At 43.5% G+C, this 17599-nt stretch overlaps 1 protein-coding gene across 5 annotated transcripts in view; it reads left to right on the forward strand.

The window, feature by feature from the left end:
• Positions 1-17599, forward strand: part of AFAP1L2 (actin filament associated protein 1 like 2) — a 195598-nt gene that overhangs the window by 87143 nt on the left and 90856 nt on the right. For 3 of the 5 annotated variants that reach the window (XM_073595844.1, XM_073595847.1, XM_073595846.1), the window contains exons 3-4: positions 17264-17341; positions 17479-17588. In XM_073595844.1, coding sequence (XP_073451945.1) covers positions 17264-17341; positions 17479-17588 — 188 coding nt within the window. The remainder of the gene's footprint in view (positions 1-17263; positions 17342-17478; positions 17589-17599) is intronic. The other 2 variants (XM_073595845.1, XM_073595848.1) reach the window with 1 other exon arrangement.

Here is a 17599-nt window from a genome sequence, read left to right on the forward strand (position 1 = left end):
TCAATAGATGTGCTTTCTCAAGAAATTAGGGCCTTCAAAAAACTCTTGAATAGCAATACAGATACAGATGTGGCTCTAGGGGCACTATTCCTCCTACTGACACCAACTATGCGGGCATAATTCTTGCCACTGATACTAGTGATGGGGCACTACTCCGCCCACTGATACCAGCGATGGAGCACTATTCTTCTCACTGAAACCAGTGATGGGGCACTATTCCTCCCACTGAAACCAGTGATGGGGCACTATTCCTCCCACTGAAACCAGTGAGGGGGCACTATTCCTCCCACTTATATCAATAAAGGGGCACAATTTGGCCAACTGACACCACCAACAGGGGCACTATTCCTCCCACTTACATCAATAAAGGGGCACAATTTGGCCAACTGACACCACCAACAGCGGCATACTTTCTGCCACTGACACCAGTGATGGGGCACTACTTACATCAATAAAGGGGCACAATTTGGCCAACTGACACCACCAACAGGGGCATAATTCCTGCCACTGACACCAGTGATGGGGCACTATTCCTTCCATTGACACCAAGGATGGGGCTCTATTCCTCCCACTGACACCAGTAATGGGGATCTATTCCACCCACTTACACCAGCGATGGGGCACAATTTGTCCCTCTAACACCATCAACAGGGGCATCATTCCTGCCACTGACACCAATGATGGGGCACTATTCCTTCCATTGACACAAATGATGGGGCTCTATTCTTCCGACTGACACCAATGATGGGGCACTATTCCTCCCACTGACAACAGTGATGGGGCACTGTTTCTCCCACTGACACCAGTGATGAGGCACTATTTCTCTCATTGACACCAGGACATTTTCTACTCTCACACAGTCTAGCTCCCCTAAATTCTGAAGGATCGTAAATTAGCCCTTTGTTTAGAAAGTTTGGAGACCCCTGTTATAGATGGACACTTACCAGATCCATTCCCAAGTTCACTCGCACCAGTATATACCACTCCCAAAAAAAATAGAAGATAAAATAGAAAATAAGAAGCCTCTACAAGCTATATGTGTGTGGAAAACCCTGCTTTATAATACGAATCCATGTTTCCCCACCCTTCCTGACAAGAGTGATGAAATGCTACACTGTGCCCACAGTAGCCCTCTGAGAGACAAAATGAGAAACCTGTAAATATGGAAGGCACTATGGTTCACTTGTTTTTAAAGGGGCAAGTTCCAGGTTTGTCATCTTCATTCTGACTGCGCTTCAAAGTGAATGATTGACAAGCATTCCAACTGAGAAGTTCCAGGGCCTGTATGCTTTGTTGGGACAGTGGCTTTTGTGGTCATATTACTGGAAAATGAGGGCAAGGTATTGTGAGAAATACTCCTGCGCTAGTGAGGCCGTTTGTTGTATCAACAAGAAACCCCTCTGGAACTTCAACAGAGGTCGGTGAGAAAAAGAGAAGATGGAGAAAAAGAGGTCGACGAGGAGGAAAGAGCATCAAAAAGAGGGAAAAGATAACTCCAACACACACTACAATCAAAATCTTTAATCTATCCAGCTCGGTCTTCAATGACACAGAACTCAATATTCTTCGTAAGGGCCTCCATTTTGCCCCTAAAAACCCTCCTAACCTTTTTGAGATCTTTGTGGACCTAAATAGGTACACGAGAAATCTTACCCTAAAAAGGTATTTCGTCCTTTGCGAATCATCCCCCAAAGCATTATCCTCATCCGAAAGTACTCCATATGACAATACTGCACTTAATACAGACAATGCACTTGAAAATTTAGAGAGTCTATTCCAAGAGGGAGCCTGCGAGGACTACGAAACAGAACCGGGACTCTTAGCCCTCATGGAAAAACAGATCACACACACTGACTTCAAACCCAAATCTTCCTTCCATTCCCATTGGGCAAAAGGAAAATTCATTCCAATCTTTTATGAGATAGTGCTGGACAAAATTAAAAAGATCTGCCAAAAAAACAGCTTCAATGACAAATCCATAAACATTAAGAATAAAGATCACGAAATCCCCAAAGAAATTCTTAAGAAATTTCAGGATAGAGAAGATATCACCATCAAGCAAGCCGACAAAGGCGGTGGTCTGGTTATTCAAAATCATGACTATTTGGCAGAGGCCCTGAGACTCCCTGGGGACATTGACATATATGAGAAACTCCCTGCTGACCCACTACCATCTTTTTCTACCTCCTTTGAAGTCTTACTAAATCAAGCTAAGGAAAATGGAGTCATCACGAAAAGCGAATTCCTCTTCCTAAACAAACAACATCCACTGACTCCCCATTTCTACCACAAATCCACGGGGCAGATCCATTATTGCTGGGATCGACAGCCTAACTAGCAATCTAGGTTGCTCCATTGATCACTTCTTACAAGACCTAGTAAAACAACTACCATCATACGTAAAATATTCTGGACATATGCGCGACATCCTTTCAGCATTTTCGTGGCAACCGCATTTCAAATGGCTCTCTTTGGATGTCTCTTCTCTCTACACCTCCATTGAACACAAATATGGCATAGAAGCAGCCAAATATTTTCTCTCCAAGAGTGACATACACCCTCTACAGACCACATTTCTCCTTGACTCCATCGAATTTTGCCTCACCCACAACTACTTCTCTTTTGTGGGTGAGTTCTTCCGTCAAACTAGGGGGACTGCTATGGGAGCAAAATTTGCCCCTAGCTACGCAAACCTTTTCATGGGCATGTGGGAAGATCTGTTCATCTGGGCTAACAACCCCTTCAAAGATCAGCTTGCCCTCTACACCAGATACATTGATGATATCCTGATTATCTGGAATGGGTCACATACGGATCTAAACAAATTTCTGGAACACTGCAACTCCAATCCATATGGCATCTCCTTTACCCATGTGATCGACAACACATCACTCATATTTTTGGATTTAGACCTACAAATTGATGAAGAAGGCAAAATTATGTCTAAAACGCATTTTAAACCCAGTGCTGGAAACTCCTACCTCCATTCCAAAAGCCACCACCATCCCAAGTGGATCCGCAACATACCCCATGGGCAATTCTGCAGGCTAAAGAAAACCTGCACTAAAAGAAGTGACTATGAAAAACAAGGGTCCCTTCTAAAAAAGAAATTTCTAGAGAAGGGATATGAAGAATCTCTCATCAAACAAGCTTTTTATAAATATTGGACACAGTACGATGAACATCCCTCAGTCACTACGGCAATGGAGCACAAAAAAATAAGTCAAAACAAACATACCACTGACAGAAATGTCTCTAACTCGATCAGATTCAGTACAAAATACAATACCAAAGCGTTTGACATACAGAGAGTTATCCAGAAGAATTGGAACATCCTCAAGCAGGATCCCATCCTCAACCTGGTTCTAACACCCAAACCGGTAGTTGTGTTTCAAAAATCAAAAGACCTTAGAAGTCTAATAGCTCCTAGCAGAGTATGTAAACTCCAGCCCCAAAAAAAGACCCTCACTGGCCACTGGACATCCATTTTCGACCAGAAGGGCAACTACAGATGTGGAACCAAAACCTGTGGAACCTGCGCCTTTATGGCACACCGGAAAAAAGAAGTCATGGGGTCCGATGGCCAGAACCTCAAAATCAGACAGTTCATCAATTGTGGCACCTCCTATCTAGTCTATGGTCTAATCTGCCCATGCGGCCTTCTGTATGTTGGGCGCACAACACGTCCACTTAGGACAAGATTTAGCAAGCATAAATGCAGCATTATCAACAGCAACACGTACCATCAGTTCATGAAAAATAAAAGCCACAGCTACTCAGTACCCAGGCATTTCAGAGAATGTCATAACGGCAACCCAACAGGCCTCAAAATGTTTGGCATTGAAGCCATCAAAAAAGATGCCGATAATGGGAGGAGATTTAGAAGACTCTGTAAACAAGAATCATTCTGGATCTTCACTCTCGGGTCAATGGTTCCCGATGGAATGAATGAGGATTTAGAGATCCACGGGGCTATCTAGATGCAGGATCATCACCATCACCATCACACTTCACAACTATCCCTTCCCCCTCCCCTCATCCCCTCTTGGAGCTATTCCCCCCCCCCCCCTTTTCCGGTTATCAGTGCATATAGTGCATTACATAACACTACTGTCACATTATACAACTATACCATTTAGTCATACCCATATAATGCATATAGTGCACTACATAACACTACTGTTTTATATTATTATCAACTATACCATATAGTTATACTATATTCATTTTGTATTTTGCATTACAACATCGTACATGATATTATCTATATTATTGCTTTTAATAATGTCCTGTTATTATTGTTCATAATGTCCTTCAATATCCTCCATAGTACATGCTGCAGGCAGACATGTGGGTGTGTGTGTATGACTTTGCGCATCTGATACATGCACGTTATGCGTATTGATGCACTGGACAGGGATTCCCCCCACACTATGCTGATAATGGGAGGAGACACAACATCAGTCTACCGCATAAACCCCAAATTTACAACTGGCCCAAATACCAGGACAATGTCTTCATCTGCTTTTTTTGACCAGAAAGAAGGTCTCAATTCAGTTAGGGGGAAAAAAAGTGAATAATTTAAACTTGTTGTTTTTTGTATTTAAAATAACAAACATGTTATACTTACCTGCTCTGTGCAATGGTTTTGCACAAAGCGACCCCGATCCTCCTATTATGGGGTCCCCGGACGATGCTCCCCCCCCCCCAACACACACATATCGAGTGCCCCCATAGGAAGCCGCTTTCTATGGGGGCACTCGGGCGTGCTCGCTCCCGAACTCTGCTCTGTGTGTCCATTAGAAACACAAAACAGGGCTCGGCCCTTGTCCCCGATCCTTGTCACTGACTCCTGCTGCTGTATCTGAGCCAATGAGGAGTGAAAGAGATGAGAAAGCATTGGCTCTTGAGCACATAGCTGGATCGTGGGCTCGGGTATGTATTTGGTGGGGGGGGGGGGGGGGCTGCAGGGGGAGCTGCATGAAGAAGGTTTTTACTTTCCTACATAGAATGCAGGGGGGTAAAAAAACCTTCTGCCTTTACATTCAATTTAATGTATCCCGTAGTAAGTGGGGGTTTAAAAGAGAGGTATGGGGTTTACACAATAAAAACCTTACACTTACCTAGGTGGATGTAGCACCGATTCGATGCTGCATCTGTCCCCCACCACCCCTGCACTGAGAACTGAGGGATCAAACACTGCTGATCGCTCAGTTCATCACTCCCCTCTGAGCAAAGGGCGGTGCTTGAGAGTCACAGACTCTCTGCTCTGCCCCTCCTGCGCTCACTGAAGTGCTGGGCTGTGGAAGGGGCTGGAGCAGCTGGCTTTGTCTCCCAGCAGTGCAGCTGAGAGGCTGAGCCAGCTGCAGGTCCGGGCTGGAGAAAGATCCTGAGTTTACATTCGGGATCCGCACAGATGTGGCCCTCCTGTGTGCCTAGATATGTAGAGGAACCAATTCCTCCATGTAGCCACTACATGCCTGCTTCTCCTCCCCTCCCTCCCACTGACTTTCAGCAGCTGCAGGAGGTACACTGGTTTTCCACATGCTGCTCCCGCTGTCTTCCTATCCCTGTCCTGCTGTCCTGGGCTCCTATGTCCTTCCCTGGTCCCCCTCATCCCCCCCCCCACCGCTACCGGGTCTTCCTCTCCCAACTTCTGCCGGCTGCTGTGGGTGATGTGTCAGGATGAAGCTGGGAAGGAGCCGGTAAATGTGTAATTTACTGACCCCTTCCTTGTCTTAATGAATAGAGCCAATAACCAGTACCATAGCTGGGGCACAGAGCTATACCTGTTCATTCATTCTGTGCAGTTGAGGCTGTAGAGAAAGGGACTGATAAATCTGTCCTCAGTCCCTTTCTCTGTCTAAAAAGTGAGACATCAGGGGTCCCCAAGACGACGGAAAGGTGACCCGCTGCAGACTGTAATAAAGGGTCCCACGGTGTGTGTAAAGGGTCCCCATTTGGGGGCCAGGGGGACCCTTCATGGTTTCTTGTATCAGGGCCCTAATGGTTCTAGTTTTGTCTCTGATACCCAGAATAGCAAGTTAAGGGTCTAAAAGGCACAAATGTTCTTCAAATAATTTAATTCTAAATGATAATCCACTAGTGCATGGACAGCTTAAGCAAGAAACCTTTGGCAAGCCAGCAGAGGTTTCTTGCTTTCCACTAATACTGCCTAAGTGATCATGTAAAAACACAGACAAAAACACCAAAAAGTAGTAAAATGTAAAAAAAAAAAAGTGCTGGGCCTTTTACTTTTTTATTTTTATTTTTTTTCGTTTGTTGTGTAGTTTGTTGCTCTGTGACAATAGAAAATAGGCATTATACTTTTTGTGGTATCTCTAAAACATGGTGCTGTCCATCGGAAGCCTACCAAAGGTCAACGTCCTACAAACTTGAGCAGCTGACCAACTACTGGAACATGGATAGCAGAAGTACAAAACAAAAGGGTAGCGCTTCACAAGTATGCAAAGAAACTTCTTGCAGAATAACACGTGTAAGGGAAGGAAGACACCATTGACAGGGAATGGTGGCTTCCTTCCCATGTATGGGTTATTCTGCAATTAGTGCCTTTGCATACTGTTGAAGCGCTACCCTTTTGTTTTGTATTACACCTTTCGTGTTTTATATACAATGAAAAAAACATGGGGTAGTGTGCTTTTTTTTTTTTTTTTTTTTTTTTTTACACCTTTTTAACACTTTTTGTAATTGTAAATAAAACACCTTGACAGACTTCACTCAAAAACAAACAGAAGAATACTGAGAACATAAACTAAATAACCTCAAGGGCCATTCAAAGTGCCTTTATAAGTCTTAAAAACATTCCTAATCACCTCAAAACTCCCTAGCTTTAATTTCCTCTTCGATTCCAAAGCATTCCCTGAAGCAGCTAAATCTGGTGAAATTAGATGGTCCTCACAGCCATGGTCACGTTTGGTGATACGGGAGCCGAACACATCCTTTCCCGCTGTCCAACAGTGATTGCCCGGTCAATTTCCAAAAATTGCTGCAAAAATACTGCTTTTATTTTTTTATTTATTTTAGACAATTATGCTTTATACATTTATAATTGCGTACAAAACCAAAGCGATCATAGACTTGTAAAGCTCCCCATTATGGAAAAAAGTCCTAAAACAAAAATGGTCTGTCTTGAAACACCACAAAGTGTACAAAAGAAAGGTAGATCAATAACATCCAAACACAAGACATAGGGCCCAGGGTTCCTGAACTAAAGCAATAACTGCAGTAACTGTTGGCAGGCCTTGCAAAGTAGGGGAACCAGGTTAAGCAAACTCAAACAAGGAACCCCATAATGTCGAGTCAATCAATAGATGTGCTTTCTCAAGAAATTAGGGCCTTCAAAAAACTCTTGAATAGCAATACAGATACAGATGTGGCTCTAGGGGCACTATTCCTCCTACTGACACCAACTATGCGGGCATAATTCTTGCCACTGATACCAGTGATGGGGCACTACTCCGCCCACTGATACCAGTGATGGAGCACTATTCTTCTCACTGAAACCAGTGATGGGGCACTATTCCTCCCACTGAAACCAGTGATGGGGTACTATTCCTCCCACTGAAACCAGTGAAGGGGCACTATTCCTCCCACTTATACCAATAAAGGGGCACAATTTGGCCAACTGACACCACCAACAGGGGCACTATTCCTCCCACTTCAATAAAGGGGCACAATTTGGCCAACTGACACCACCAACAGGGGCATACTTCCTGCCACTGACACCAGTGATGGGGCACTACTTACATCAATAAAGGGGCACAATTTGGCCAACTGACACCACCAACAGGGGCATAATTCCTGCCACTGACACCAGTGATGGGGCACTATTCCTTCCATTGACACCAATGATGGGGCTCTATTCCTCCCACTGACACCAGTAATGGGGATCTATTCCACCCACTTACACCAGCGATGGGGCACAATTTGTCCCACTAACACCATCAACAGGGGCATCATTCCTACCACTGACACCAATGATGGGGCACTATTCCTTCCATTGACACAAATGATGGGGCTCTATTCTTCCGACTGACACCAATGATGGGGCACTATTCCTCCCACTGACAACAGTGATGGGGCACTGTTTCTCCCACTGACACCAGTGATGAGGCACTATTTCTCTCATTGACACCAGGACATTTTCTACTCTCACACAGTCTAGCTTCCCTAAATTCTGAAGGATCGTAAACTAGCCGTTTGTTTAGAAAGTTTGGAGACCCCTGTTATAGATGGACACTTACCAGATCCATTCCCAAGTTCACTCGCACCAGTATATCCCATTTCAAAAAAAGTAGAAGATAAAATAGAAAATAAGAAGCCTCTACAAGCTATATGTGTGTGGAAAACCCTGCTTTATAATACGAATCCATGTTTCCCCACCCTTCCTGACAAGAGTGATGAAATGCTACACTGTGCCCACAGTAGCCCTCTGAGAGACAAAATGAGAAACCTGTAAATATGGAAGGCACTATGGTTCACTTGTTTTTAAAGGGGCAAGTTCCAGGTTTGTCATCTTCATTCTGACTGCACTTCAAAGTGAATGATTGACAAGCATTCCAACTGAGAAGTTCCAGGGCCTGTATGCTTTGTTGGGACAGTGGCTTTTGTGGTCATATTACTGGAAAATGAGGGCAAGGTATTGTGAGAAATACTCCTGCGCTAGTGAGGCCGTTTGTTGTATCAACAAGAAACCCCTCTGGAACTTCAACAGAGGTCGGTTAGAAAAAGAGAAGATGGAGAAAAAGAGGTCGACGAGGAGGAAAGAGCATCAAAAAGAGGGAAAAGATAACTCCAACACACACTACAATCAAAATCTTTAATCTATCCAGCTCGGTCTTCAATGACACAGAACTCAATATTCTTCGTAAGGGCCTCCATTTTGCCCCTAAAAACCCTCCTAACCTTTTTGAGATCTTTGTGGACCTAAATAGGTACACGAGAAATCTTACCCTAAAAAGGTATTTCGTCCTTTGCGAATCATCCCCCAAAGCATTATCTTCATCCGAAAGTACTCCATATGACAACACTGCACTTAATACAGACAACGCACTTGAAAATTTAGAGAGTCTATTCCAAGAGGGAGCCTGCTAGGACTACGAAACAGAACCGGAACTCTTAGCCCTCATGGAAAAACAGATCACACACACTGACTTCAAACCCAAATCTTCCTTCCATCCCCATTGGGCAAAAGGAAAATTCATTCCAATCTTTTATGAGATAGTGCTGGACAAAATTAAAAAGATCTGCCAAAAAAACAGCTTCAATGACAAATCCATAAACATTAAGAATAAAGATCACGAAATCCCCAAAGAAATTCTTAAGAAATTTCAGGATAGAGAAGATATCACCATCAAGCAAGCCGACAAAGGCGGTGGTCTGGTTATTCAAAATCATGACTATTTGGCAGAGGCCCTGAGACTCCCTGGGGACATTGACATATATGAGAAACTCCCTGCTGACCCACTACCATCTTTTTCTACCTCCTTTGAAGTCTTACTAAATCAAGCTAAGGAAAATGGAGTCATCACGAAAAGCGAATTCCTCTTCCTAAACAAACAACATCCACTGACTCCCCATTTCTACCACAAATCCACGGGGCAGATCCATTATTGCTGGGATCGACAGCCTAACTAGCAATCTAGGTTGCTACATTGATCACTTCTTACAAGACCTAGTAAAACAACTACCATCATATGTAAAATATTCTGGACATATGCGTGACATCCTTTCAGCATTTTCGTGGCAACCGCATTTCAAATGGCTCTCTTTGGATGTCTCTTCTCTCTACACCTCCATTGAACACAAATATGGCATAGAAGCAGCCAAATATTTTCTCTCCAAGAGTGACATACACCCTCTACAGACCACATTTCTCCTTGACTCCATCGAATTTTGCCTCACCCACAACTACTTCTCTTTTGTGGGTGAGTTCTTCCGTCAAACTAGGGGGACTGCTATGGGAGCAAAATTTGCCCCTAGCTACGCAAACCTTTTCATGGGCATGTGGGAAGATCTGTTCATCTGGGCTAACAACCCCTTCAAAGATCAGCTTGCCCTCTACACCAGATACATTGATGATATCCTGATTATCTGGAATGGGTCACATACGGATCTAAACAAATTTCTGGAACACTGCAACTCCAATCCATATGGCATCTCCTTTACCCATGTGATCGACAACACATCACTCATATTTTTGGATTTAGACCTACAAATTGATGAAGAAGGCAAAATTATGTCTAAAACGCATTTTAAACCCAGTGCTGGAAACTCCTACCTCCATTCCAAAAGCCACCACCATCCCAAGTGGATCCGCAACATACCCCATGGGCAATTCTGCGGGCTAAAGAAAACCTGCACTAAAAGAAGTGACTATGAAAAACAAGGGTCCCTTCTAAAAAAGAAATTTCTAGAGAAGGGATATGAAGAATCTCTCATCAAACAAGCTTTTTATAAATATTGGACACAGTACGACGAACATCCCTCAGTCACTACGGCAATGGAGCACAAAAAAATAAGTCAAAACAAACATACCACTGACAGAAATGTCTCTAACTCGATCAGATTCAGTACAAAATACAATACCAAAGCGTTTGACATACAGAGAGTTATCCAGAAGAATTGGAACATCCTCAAGCAGGATCCCATCCTCAACCTGGTTCTAACACCCAAACCGGTAGTTGTGCTTCGAAAATCAAAAGACCTTAGAAGTCTAATAGCTCCTAGCAGAGTATGTAAACTCCAGCCCCAAAAAAAGACCCTCACTGGCCACTGGACATCCATTTTCGACCAGAAGGGCAACTACAGATGTGGAACCAAAACCTGTGGAACCTGCGCCTTTATGGCACACCGGAAAAAAGAAGTCATGGGGTCCGATGGCCAGAACCTCAAAATCAGACAGTTCATCAATTGTGGCACCTCCTATCTAGTCTATGGTCTGATCTGCCCATGCGGCCTTCTGTATGTTGGGCGCACAACACGTCCACTTAGGACAAGATTTAGCGAGCATAAATGCAGCATTATCAACAGCAACACGTACCATCAGTTCATGAAAAATAAAAGCCACAGCTACTCAGTACCCAGGCATTTCAGAGAATGTCATAACGGCAACCCAACAGGCCTCAAAATGTTTGGCATTGAAGCCATCAAAAAAGATGCCGATAATGGGAGGAGATTTAGAAGACTCTGTAAACAAGAATCATTCTGGATCTTCACTCTCGGGTCAATGGTTCCCGATGGAATGAATGAGGATTTAGAGATCCACGGGGCTATCTAGATGCAGGATCATCACCATCACCATCACACTTCACAACTATCCCTTCCCCCTCCCCTCATCCCCTCTTGGAGCTATTCCCCCCCCCCCCCCTTTTCCGGTTATCAGTGCATATAGTGCATTACATAACACTACTGTCACATTATACAACTATACCATTTAGTCATACCCATATAATGAATATAGTGCACTACATAACACTACTGTTTTATATTATTATCAACTATACCATATAGTTATACTATATTCATTTTGTATTTTGCATTACAACATCGTACATGATATTATCTATATTATTGCTTTTAATAATGTCCTGTTATTATTGTTCATAATGTCCTTCAATATCCTCCATAGTACATGCTGCAGGCAGACATGTGGGTGTGTGTGTATGACTTTGCGCATCTGATACATGCATGTTATGCGTATTGATGCACTGGACAGGGATTCCCCCCACACTATTCCCCCAACACCCCCCCCCCCCCCCCCGAGCCGTCCTCCTCCTTGCCCTTCCTGAGGCTCACTGATGGGAGCTATGTGTGCCCGCCGTCTATTATGACGGCTCGGCTCATGCACGGGAAGTTCCTTTGCCCTCCCACTTTCCCCTGAGAGCCGATAGGTGTCATGCAAAAGCCTCTTGGAACGCACGACCACGCCTCCTCACACGCTGGCGTGCGTTCCAAATGACTGACCACACCAACCTCTCCTCGCTGGTTACACACACTCCCGACCCGCCCCCCAGAAACTTTTAAACCCTGCAGTACGTCCACACCACAATGCTGGCCTATCCCGGGCATAAAGCCACTTCACGCTCAGGTATCCTAGGCTCCAGCCACCTCAACAACACCTCTTCCCCCTCCAACTCCCAGGATTGTACGGCACTATTACCCCCAAGGACGCATACAGGTTGCATCCGCTCCTTCATACCCTCTGGAGACAGGTCAGTGACTAGTTTTCTCTACCTACTTTGCACTTCCCTTCTCCTGTCATCCCATCAGCGTCCTGAGAAACCCTCCCCCCTCAGGTCGCACTCCGTGCCTCCCCTGTTCATTCTTTGTTTCCACTACAGGTACATCTGACAGTCAAGCACCACCGCAAGGGAAATACAATTATGTATACATTTCCTATATATTTGTAGGTAGGTGTTAACCCTCAGCAATCAACCTGTCTGCCACCCTCATCTTTTTGGAATCAGTACCGCTATATTCCTGTATTTCCATAGCCCACATGCACCTTCACACTTCAAAGCATCCACTTCCGTCACTTTTTTTTTTTCCATCCTTCATAAACTGTATATTCTCACTACACTGGTAAGACACGTTTTCAACATAGGCACATGTCATGTGTCTATAGGTGGGCCCTTTCTCTTCATTCATATTCATTTACATGTGTGTATGTATATGTATATATATATATAATATTTGTTTCCATGTGCATATGTATATATTCATGTTTGTTGCACAACTGCACATGTGGAAAAAGATCTCTCAGCGTTTCTCTGTCCCCCCCCCCCTTTTCTTTATGTACTGTATATTTATTTATATATATTTTTGTGTGTATATATATATATTTATTCTTTAGTGTTTCATGCTTTCTGCTTCAATGTCTACCACCTACCATTGATTCATTTTATTGATATGGTACCTTTTTTTTTATATATATTATTTTAACAATTTTTTGTATTATTTACACCTGACCTCTTTTAATGTAAATTTACTATACGTCTCCAGTCTGTAGTGTACATATTTTGCCATGTGCCCCTTACTATATTGTTCTGATCTGTATTTCACCTAGAACGCCTGGACGGGGACTGGTATGGAACTTAGAACAACTAATTATCCACTACAGGACATACTCTCCTACTAGCCACTCCCTTCCATGTACACATGTCAGCCTACCGGCCTGTACAGACTGTGCTCCTGTTCTCCTGGCTCTGATGAAGAGGTTACCCTCGAAACGCGTCAGCCTTTTAACTACTTGCCTCAACATGGGCATACCCCAGTTTTAACTTTTTAGTGCTTATTTTGTCACCTGTTTTTATGCAACGTAGTATTTGAATGATGTAATTCATGTCTGTATATATATTTTTTATACACTATTAAACCTAACCTGTTTTGTGTGAGCGTCTGGTCACGCACCTTCCATCCACCTCCTACTAATCAGTCTGCCATATTACTGCTTGCACAGATATAGGCATTAGGGTGTGCACCCGAGAGCAAAAACACACGCGTGTATATATATCAGCAGAGCAGTGGACAGTGTCAGTAGAGCAGAGATAGGTGTCAGTAGGGCAGTGGGCGGTGTCTTTATTATTTTTTACAATTTTGTGTTTTTCATTATTTTTTTACAATATTTTTTTATAATCGGTTTACAATTTTTTTAGGAGCCCCGTTGGGGGGGCTTTGGTGAAATAATAAGGGTCTAAACAGACCCTTGAGGTCTCACATTGGAGACAGAGAAAGGGACTGAGGACAGAGCTTCCCCAGTCCCTTTCTCTGCAGCCTCAGCTGTACTGGACAGTGAATGAATGGGAAGTGCTGTGTGCTGAGCGGCATAGTTTACTATGCTTCAGTTAAGAATGAAAACAAACATATAGCGTAGCGCTAAAGTGACAACTGAATCACCCTGAAGAGAAAATGTTGTAAAAATAGGCAAACTATGAACATGAATAAATGTGATATAAAAATGGACTAGACTGATCAAATAATCAAGTGTCCACATATATAGTGTCCGTTGTAATATTCCTGGATGTTAGCACAGCAGCCACGAACTCCTATCCGCCCGGGTTTGATGGTGGTTTCCAAGATGCAATTCTTAAAATTGTTCGGCCACTGGAACAATCCACACTGGCAAAAATTCGGGAATGGTCCACAGCACTCAAGCGTGGGGAGAAAAGGAAAGAGGGGGACTCCACATGGTGCAGGTTAACCAAGGTTGGTTTATTAGAAAAAATTGGCATACAAAAATGGATAAAAGTGATCACAAGTAAAAACAGCAATGTGGGAAGCAGGAAGAATGAGTCCTACGCGTTTCAACTGAAGAGTTCTCAACTGGGGCATATGAACACAGGACCGATCGGTACAGATCACTCACTGTGTTCATTCAGAAAACCCTGTGCGCACACCTATAGATATAGGACTTGTTCACACCAGGTAAATTGAGCTGTGTTGGTCAATGCAGACTCAGCCCAAGGATGCTTTAAAAAGAATGTGCCCTGTTGACACCACCCTAGTATGTAATATTAGCATTTTGAACCTTGATGTGGACTAAACATAAACAAAAAAAACCCCTAGAAAAACTAAATAAATGGGGTTTTTATCCACCTATGGTCACAACATAAAGACACAGATCTGATGATGAGGCTTAAAACCCAGATCATGTATTTCCTGTCCCTTATCCTTCAGTATTGTTTTTTTCCAGAGTTTTGCAAACGTTATCTTAGCGGCTATAAAAAATAAATCAGAAACTAATTTAAACAGTATTTAGGAAGGTATTTTGCAATAAATCCTTTTCAAAAATTCCTAAACGTGATCCTGATTGTATGGGACCATAAACCCGACATCCTCTGAGATGAATGGAATGATCGATGTCCCTACTATTTCTTCCATTCCTCCAAGGTAGGCGCACATTAGCAAGCCGGCGCCTTGTCGCTGGAGGTCGTGCAGAGGCCACGCTGACCGCCGTTTTTAATTAATCGCCAGACGTGAAGAATATTGCTGTTTGGATCGCAGTCCTCCTATCACACATTCCAGATGTTCCGCTGATATATACTCTGATGAAAGAGACCGCAGCCAGTAAATTCCTCCATAGTAGCCACACATGCTGTGATAGTAGAGGGAGGATTGCGTCCGGATTGTACAGACTGCCAGCTGACTGCCGAGATGTTAGAGCGCTACACTTAAAGTGGAACTCTAGCCTTCCCTTGAGGCTCCATTCACACTTATAGGACTCCAAAGTTGCACCGACTTTGGAGTGCAATTTTGGTGCAACTTTGGTGCACCTTTATATGAGTGCAACTTGAATATGACTTTGGCTTTGACCAGTGATAACGGACAACTGTTGCATTGTATAACATTCAGGTACGACGTTCATGCAACTTCTGAGGGTCGCCATTGAAGTCTATGGCCCTCAAGTTGCATAAAAGTGGGATCAAAGTAGTACATGAACTACTTTGAAGTTGCTGCAATTTTAAGTCGTACATATATGAATGGTTATCATTGGAAAACATGGGGAACAACTTGCCATACTTCTTTGATGTCCAAAGTTGCATGACAAGTTGAACAAGTGTGAATGGAGCCCTCAGCCTTGCACAGTTTGTACAGGCTCCTCTCTTGGACTGAAATGGCTTACTCTGATTTCACTGCACACTATAAGCTTCTCACAATGTGCGTTAGAAGCTGCAGCAAGTAAGATAGAGCTCTCCTGATTTCCTGGCTAGAGGCCATCCAGCATTATCCAGCCTTTCCTTCCCCAGCCCAGGCCCTTGCACTCATTAGATTCCAGTTCTCATTGAGGCTCAGTATCACATGGCATTATCTGGGGGGGGGCTGAGGGTCCTTCAAAAGGGATGCAGACACTGCAGCTTCCTTATTAGAACACCGAAAGTGCATCAGCTGATTATTAATGAACCAGACACTCCCATTCAGAATGAGTATGCGATCAGTCTGGTGAAACAAAGTGCAATTTCTTTACAGCAACAAAAGGGAGGAATCTGCCACAAAGTTTGTTAAAATCCCTGTAATGTACATTGATCACCCAGAGGGGTTTATATTTCTTCTTACAAAAGAATTGAGTTACTCTTTAAATATACAGTATTCTTCAATACAGGGCAGTGCTGATGTAGCCAATTGAGGCAGTCATATCAGATGGACCTCTGGTGGTCACTTGGGAGGGGATAATGTTGAAGCTGAAGTGTCCACACTGGTAACAGTGTAGGCTCAGTGGCCGCAGTGGCCAAGCAGAGACTTTTACTCAGCATGGCCCTGTCTCAGTAGCCAGATGGATATAAATCTATTTTGTGTGCACCAAATGCCTTTCCCCACACAGGTATCACCTTGTAAAAGCAGTAGTGACATCATCAGTGTGCTGAACTGTGCAGGAGCATAGCTGTGGGAGGGGCCCAGTAGCCTTCGTCGCGGGCGGAATTTTTTTTTCTGGTCTGGTGGGGCGGTGGATATCGTGATTGATGATGGATCTACATTGGGGGGACATTGTTTTTTTATTTTTAATAAAGGCATTGTCAAAAACTGTGTTTTTTTATTTATTTTTGACACTTATTTTTGGTGAATGAGTACCCCTACTCATTCACATGGGGAAGTGGGCCCCCTTGTTAAGGAATCCCCCCCCCCCTCATATTGAGGGCATGTGGCCCTCTGCATGCTTGGATAAGGGTCAGGTATTGATTTTGGGGAGGGGGGAAAAAAAAAAAAATTGGGATGGGGTTCCCCTTAAAATTTGTACCAGACCAGTGACCGGTCTTTATTATAAGAAGTCTCACACTGGATTACTGCACAGATCTGTAAGAAATACACAATGCACACCAAGATTCAAGGACAAATACACATGATGCTTGTATTTAGACAATATTTGCTTCTCCCGGAGTTCAGCTTTAATTATATGTGTATATTGTTTGTATTGTATCTCTGATAAAGAAGCTCCTTTAGAACCCTGGATTGCACTAGCATTTTTTTTAAGGTATACTATGATGAAATAAAAATGTTTAGGTTTTTAAGCTTCTTTCCTAAGTCTCAAGCAACAAAAATCTGGCCGAGGTCCTAACCCTACATTGAATTGTAAAAACTTTGATGTCACCAGCATCATGACACACTTTGGGTTTTCCCACTGATTGGGTCTTTTGTGGTTAGCGGGGTTCACTATGAAGTACTGAGGACCTCCAGCCATGCAACTAATGACATAAGAGTTTATCTGCTGTTCACAAAATCATCAAGTGGTATCTTCTCTTTATTCCAGGCTGCGATGAGGAATATATTTACATGAATAAAGTGGTGGTGTCTGAGCGCAAGGAGGAGGCAGGGAAATCCAATTCAGGTATGTCACGCCTTCCACTAAAGGTTTGTAAAATATCCCATTTCCTGCCACACTGGGAATGCCTGTAGATAGATACACATAACATAATCACATTTACCGAAATCGTCACCCTAACTGTTCTAAATCATTTTTTACAGCAGCTGAAATTCTGGACAATCCAACCAAAGAGGTTCTGACAAATGGGACGATCACACAGCACGCCGCACCGCCGCAGAAGTGTCTCCCTGACCTCCCGCCTCCAAAAGTTGTGAGTAGATT

The sequence above is a fragment of the Aquarana catesbeiana genome, linkage group LG08, assembly GCF_042186555.1.
Source record: "Aquarana catesbeiana isolate 2022-GZ linkage group LG08, ASM4218655v1, whole genome shotgun sequence".
NCBI lineage: Eukaryota > Metazoa > Chordata > Amphibia > Anura > Ranidae > Aquarana > Aquarana catesbeiana.